Source organism: Mercenaria mercenaria, chromosome 2, assembly GCF_021730395.1.
Source record: "Mercenaria mercenaria strain notata chromosome 2, MADL_Memer_1, whole genome shotgun sequence".
In the NCBI taxonomy this organism is placed as follows: domain Eukaryota; kingdom Metazoa; phylum Mollusca; class Bivalvia; order Venerida; family Veneridae; genus Mercenaria; species Mercenaria mercenaria.
The window spans coordinates 86,048,984-86,056,047 of record NC_069362.1 but is presented as its reverse complement, the minus strand read 5'-3'; the positions used below and the strand labels follow the sequence as shown (position 1 = coordinate 86,056,047).

The window sequence follows — 7,064 nt, the reverse complement described above, 5'->3', positions numbered from 1 at the left end:
GATTACATTGGCACATAAAGACTTTACTTAGTTCATTGGCATATAAAGACTTTACTTAGTACATTGGCACATAAAGACTTTACTTAGTACATTGGCACATGAAGACTTTACTCAGTACATTGACACATAAAGACTTACTTAGTACATTGGCACATAAAGACGTTTCTTATTACATTGGCACATACAGACTTTACTTAGTACATTGGCACATGAAGACTTTACTTAGTACATTGTTACATGAAGACTTTACTTAGCACATTGGTTCATAAAGACGTTTCTTAGTAGAATCTACTTTGGCACATAAAGACTTTACTTAGTACATTGGCACATGAAGACTTTACTTAGTACATTGACACACGAAGACTTGCATTGTTGTTCCATCTTATAACACTGGAGAGTATAAGACGTTTCTTAGTACTTTGGCACATAAAGACTTTACTTAGTACATTGAAACACGAAGACTTGCATTGTTTTTCCATCTTATAACACTGGAGAGTATAAAATCTCTTATTTTGTAAAAGAAAGCAGCAGTAAGCGAATCGCCTAGATGAAGGCCAAGTCGGCGCATCAGCAGGGGAGTCATTCAAGTCAGCGGTCGGGAAAACGTACTAAACACATGTGTCCTTACCCCAAGGTTATACATGTTAGTACCAGTTACTACAGAATGTATTAGTTAGTTGTCGTACTTCCTCAAAATCTACAGGGTTTGGACATTTGTACACATGAAAAGTTGCATAATAACACAAAATAGGATATAATATAATGTTCTTCATGCAGATTATTAAAAATGTAAATTATACCAGATATGTACGTCAGACGCAGGCAAGAAAGGATGATTTCTTTAGCTCCCAGTGCGTTTAAATTCCGCATATTGTAGCTAAAAGACTGAAGTGTCTAAAGCTGGGGTGGGATGGTAGAGGAAGACATCTAATACTCCTCTGGCTTTTATCTATGGAAAGGGTAGAACGTCTAGCATCCTGTAAGCAAACTTGATGACTTCCTTACATATAAGAATTCTATAGCCTAGTCGGAGTTTCAAGCCTATAGAGTGAGGGGAAAGTGATTGAAGTCAGCCAATTGATTAAGGGCATATGTCACAATCTTGTCGGAAAAGAAAGCCCCTTCTTGATCCTTTTATCTTTTTGTTAGGACAGTGTGAAATACTAGTATCACTCGTGAATCGCAAGTGCAGATAACAGGGTACATGTATACAATCGACCGACGAGATCCTCAAAAAGTGCACAATGGACAGATCTGATTAATAAAACTTTCTTTTCCTTCCAAGTGAAGACAATACACCAAATGTTAGGACTTTAATAAAAGTTAGAAAAGATAAAACAAAACTCTACATTCTTTTAAAAGTCCCAATATAAAGATTGTATTTTACCTTCAAACTTTCAGATGTTAACGTTCATTCTTATTTCAACACATTTATATTCATTTTAACTTTTCCCTTTGATCTCTGTTTTCGATCAATCATGTTTACAGCACACTATAGATTTAAATATGAGAATATACATGTACAGTAATGGGTATAAATATCCGATCATAGAACAGAACAGAACAGAACATATTTTATTTCTCACAAAAACTATTACAGTGAGTTTCTAGTGACAAGCAAAAACATTTTAATATTCATGTGATAACGAAAATGTGACATTAAGAATACAGATGTGTCCAAATGAATGGATGGAAAATATTTTCGGATGGACATACATAATTAACAACGGTTTGATGTGTGTCGATATCTGTACAATAACATATACATACAGTCTAAAGCTGATATTTCTACTAGTATCACCTTCATTATACAATATGTTTAATATCTACTCTTGGACAGAAACGAATATTATACATATATAAATATCTGCCCAAAACTCACAATATGTCTTATAATCTGGCATATTACACATTAACTCTAGTGTTTTGTAAACAGTAGCCTTATGGCATAAAAACAATATACTTCATTATAATCAAACCTGTTTCTCACTGCAAGATCGCAGTCTACTATACACATTCAAATACAAGAATAGTATTATACATGTACACTGCTGCTTTAGAACAGACGTTATATTTACAAATAACACAAACATAATTACCGGTATACATAAAATAATTCATATTAGAGTCTAAGTCTACGTATTTCAAGTGCTTCCTGGATAAATTTAGCTACGTATTTCAAGTGCTTCCTGGATAAATTTAGCTACGTATTTCAAGTGCTTCCTGGATAAATTTAGCTAACATATATAGTTCTGGTTTATTTTTGGTGGATAACAGTTGGGTAAATTTAAACATACTTGGTCTAGATCTATAATAATGTTTGATATATTTACGTCTCACTTGTTCATACGGGAAACATTTAAATACAAAATGAAATTCATCTTCTATATCATTGCTGTTACATATTTGACAGAACCTTAAATTTCTGTCTATTCTGTCTCGACCATATCGGCCAGTCTGTATTCTTAGACTATGAGCAGACACACGAAGTTTTGTAAGTGCAATGCGCAGATTGCGAGACACAATATTATTTAAATATGGTTCCAGTTCTAATGATTCTTTAACACTTTTATACAGAGTCAATACTTCCATACTATTAACACCATTTCGCCATTCTTGGGTAAATTCGTTTATCAGACGTTGTTTAAACATAGAAATAAATACTGAATCTACATTCTTCATCAGATGCCTATTATTTATAATATCATTCCATTTATATAAAGACCCGTATTTTGACAAAAGATCTTTAACATGAGTAAACCAATTTACTTTGCCCACGGCGGAATCATTAAGCTCGGAGTTTACAATGGTTTTAGTTATAATATTATTGCTCTGGCATAATTTTAACCAATATTTTACAATGCGCACATACCTATTAATATATAAAGGGTACCGTCCCAATTCCCCATATACTGCAACATTACATGTGGATTGCCTAACTCCCAACAATGTTTTGCGAAATTTAATATGTAAAGTTTCCAACTGTTTGGACTTAGAAAGTCCCCATATTTCACAGCCGTAGCTAACTGTGGAACCCACAAAGGAATCAAGTAGTTGCAATGCTAATTTTGGTGATGTTTCATGTTTCTTTAAATTGGCAATTAGCGTGTTCATAGCTTTAAGGCCTTTTCCGTACATAGTCTGGGTGTTTAATGTAAAATTCCCTGTATAATTCAGAGTAACCCCTAAATAATTAAACTCATTTACAGTCTCCATAATACAAGAGTTGTTTCCATAGTACCAAGATTCGCCTCTAAGCAAGCCTCCACGTTTTCTAAACACAACACATTTAGTTTTGTCTACATTTACTTCAAGGCCCCAAGTATTACAATAATCATAAAGTGTGTCTAGAGACAACTGCAAATCAATAGGTGTTTCAGCTAAAATTACCGTGTCGTCAGCAAATAACAATAAAATAAAACATAATTCATTTAAAGAGAGCCCAACATCTATTCTCTTTTGCAAATACAATTCTAAATCTTCCACAAACAAAGAAAACATAATCGGGGAAATTATCTCCCCTTGACGTAAGCCGACTGCAATTTCGAAGTAATCTGAAAAACTACCAGTATCTAATGAACGAACACATGATTTAACTGAAGAATACATACTTCTAACTATGCGTAATATTTTCCCGTTAAGACCCATTATACAATTTATACCACAATGCGTTTCTATAGATAGAATCGAAACAACGTTTCATATCAATAAAACAACAATATAAACGTTTGCTGTTATTAATAAAGTTTTGTATCAAACAGTTTAGTATAAAGATCCGTTACTGTTGATCTAATTCTATCCTAAAACCAAACTGTGCTATCAAAACTATCATGTTGTTATCATCCGACCATTTCGTGATGCGTGCATTTAAAACAGAAGTAAATAATTTGCCTAAATTGCTTAATAAGGTAATACCTCTATAATTGTTGACATTACATTTATCTCCCTTTTTATATAGCGGTACTATAATACCCTTAGTCCAAACCTCTGGGAAACAACCTGAATGCAGAATATTATTAAACAATATAGTAATATGTCCAGCTAAAATGTCACATCATACAAGTTACAACTATAGACTATCGATCACGTCTATACATAGTTCAGTGACCTAATTTTTCATTCATGAATAAACCAGTTGTATACAATGACTAACCAGGTTTAAATCTCAGGCTCTGTCACAGGTAAATATAGAAGTATTACAAGACATTTGTACCTTATATGGGACAAGTTTCGTAGAATTTTGAAGTGACAAATGCATTTTCCTAGTACGCCCTTTAAGTTTTTGGTATAAATATGGATAAATCCTATGTATTTAACCAAAATAAACTACTCCACCAGAGAAATTGCAAAGTATAGGCAGACATAAGTAACTGTAAGTAATTTTACTATTCATACTAGATTATTGGCGTGAATTTTATTTTGCTGTTATTAAAAAGATCGCATTGTTTAAAAATGTAACGAAACTGTATTCTGTAATAAAGCATTGTGATTTCTTTTACATAATACATGTATTCATATACTTCCTCTAATGCAAACACTGTTACTATGGCCTTTCTAGTATTACATTTGAAAAAAAATATGTTTAATTAATTCGTATTCGTAAAATTCGTATTATTCATGCAATGTGATTTTCTAATATAAGCTCTAGTATATCTGTTTCGTATTTTCTAAAAGGCTTATAGCCTTGCTGTAAAAGATTCGTGTTTTTTATAGCACGTCATGTTTAGTGTTTAGTCTATAACACGATAAAAATCATAATGTAGAATATAGAAGCTTTATATAGATATAAAACTGCCTTTGAAAAGCTAGACTGTTAAATATGATTACAGAGTTTATTTAACATTCAATTAAATCCTGCATGGCTTTAAACAAATATATTTTATCTCAAAACAGATTTCATCGGAAAAACCTTCTATTTGAAAAAAATGTTTTTTTTTTATTATTTAGACAAAATGAGTTATTCATACGAAGAAGATGTTTCTGCTGTTGTCATTGACAACGGGTCCGGCATGTGCAAGGCAGGATTCGCCGGTGACGATGCACCTAGGGCCGTATTCCCTGCGATAACAGGCCGACCAAGATATGATATAGTAATGGCGGGGATGGGCGGAAAAGAAACCTACATCGGTGACGAAGCTCAAAGTAAACGCGGTGTCCTGTCACTGAGGTATCCAGTGGAACATGGAATCGTTACAAACTGGGACGATATGGAGAAAATCTGGCATCATACCTTCTATAATGAGCTCCGTGTTGCACCAGAAGAACACCCCGTACTCCTCACTGAAGCACCAATGAATCCAAAGGCGAACCGAGAACGAATGACTCAGATTATGTTTGAGACATTCAATGCTCCTGCCTTTCACGTTTCCATACAAGCTGTCCTTTCTCTTTATGCCGCCGGTCGAACAACAGGAGTTGTGTTTGATTCAGGCGACGGCGTCTCCCACGTTGTACCGATCTATGAAGGATATGCTTTGCCTCATGCAATTCAGCGGATGGACTTGGCGGGGAGAGATCTGACAAAATATTTGTCCAGAATTCTTCATGAGCGTGGGTATAATTTTACATCTTCTTCCGAGATGGAAATAGTTCGTGATATTAAAGAGAAAATGTGTTATTCTGCATTAGAATTTGAACAAGAAATGTGTTCTGCCGCGAAGTCGTCAATTGCTGAAAAAAGTTACGAGCTTCCAGATGGACAAGTCATGACGATCGGAAATGAAAGGTTCCGTTGTGTAGAAACTCTGTATCAGCCATCTTTCATTGGAATGGAAAACGTCGGTGTTCATGAACTACTTTACAATTCCGTTATGAAATCAGATATAGATATTAGGAAAGACTTGTTTGCAAACGTCGTATTGTCAGGTGGTACAACAATGTTTCCCGGTCTTGCAGATAGAATGAAACGTGAACTCGACAACCTGGTTCCCAGCACAATGAAGGTGAAGGTTATTGCTCCACCCGAACGGAAGTATTCAGTTTGGATCGGAGGATCGATTCTGTCTTCCTTGTCCACATTCGGTCAGATGTGGATTTCAAAACAAGAATATGACGAGTGTGGACCTAGTATTGTCCACAGGAAATGTTTCTAAACTCTCACAAACGACATAAAATGTGCAATAAAATATTCCACTGATGGACTTAGTAAATGTACGACATGGCTTGAGGTAGCCTTAATGTATGAAAAATACTTTAGAATGAAATTAGACGAGTTGACAGGAAAGAAATGAACCTTCTTGCCGTTTTCGGCAGTTACATGAGTAAACAATAAGCTCATTTCAGTGAAATTCGCATGACATTGTGAAAAAGATGAATTGTATCTTAGTTTGAAGAAAATTTTATTACATGAATAAAAATTTTTGTAAATAACAAGCGCAGTTTTTAAAATCAAATTCACGAAATGTACTACAGATAGATTCCAGTTCCTTAGTCATTGCAATGGGAAGCAAGAAATTAGGACAGTAATATTATATTTCACGCTTTCATAAGGATTATATATTCGTTCACTTAGATTGTTCAGATACCTTGTCTTTCAATTGATTATTGTTGTCCAAATATTTGTTTTTAGTACCTTTAAGTACAGTTGAATTTGCGTTCTTATTATACAACATTCTATTTTCATTTACAATAAATGACCACTTTGTTGTGACAATTTATATTGTTTTTTCCTGGATGCAACCTTTGATCTTGGTTGTAACCTGTTTTCGACTTCGCTTACAAAGGCCTATGACTGTCGACTGTCTAGAGATGAAAACGACAAAACGTTTCCAAGTATTCAAATGCAAAACAACGAAATATAGGTTTTAGCCCGGATCACGTTTGATTTTCGTGACAAGCATATTGTGGTAAACGAAAAAAAAAGGTTTTACGAGGTCAGTCACTAAAGCCCAAATCACATCGTTCCAATATTTCTTATGCACTGAACAAAACAGCTAACCCGTGATTTGCTACTTTGCAAAAATCTTAACAAGGAACAAAACACCTAACCCGTGATTTGCTATTTTGCAAAAATCTTAACAAGGAACAAAACACTAACCCGTGATTTGTTATTTTGCAAAAATCTT

General features: G+C 34.2%; 1 protein-coding gene across 1 annotated transcript; it reads left to right on the top strand.

Moving 5' to 3' along the window:
• Positions 1-4,238: 4,238 nt before the first annotated feature.
• On the top strand, positions 4,239-6,343 carry LOC123564488 (actin, cytoplasmic-like). The gene is made up of 2 exons (XM_053537125.1): positions 4,239-4,372; positions 4,948-6,343. The coding sequence occupies exon 2, from the start codon at positions 4,953-4,955 to the stop codon at positions 6,090-6,092; it is 1,140 nt and encodes a 379-aa protein (XP_053393100.1). The 5' UTR covers positions 4,239-4,372; positions 4,948-4,952; the 3' UTR covers positions 6,093-6,343.
• The last annotated feature ends 721 nt before the right edge of the window (positions 6,344-7,064 follow it).

Coding starts and splice junctions, on each gene's coding strand:
- LOC123564488 (XM_053537125.1), top strand. CDS start 4,953: ATGAGTTATTCATACGAAGAAGATGTTTCTGCTGTTGTCATTGACAAC.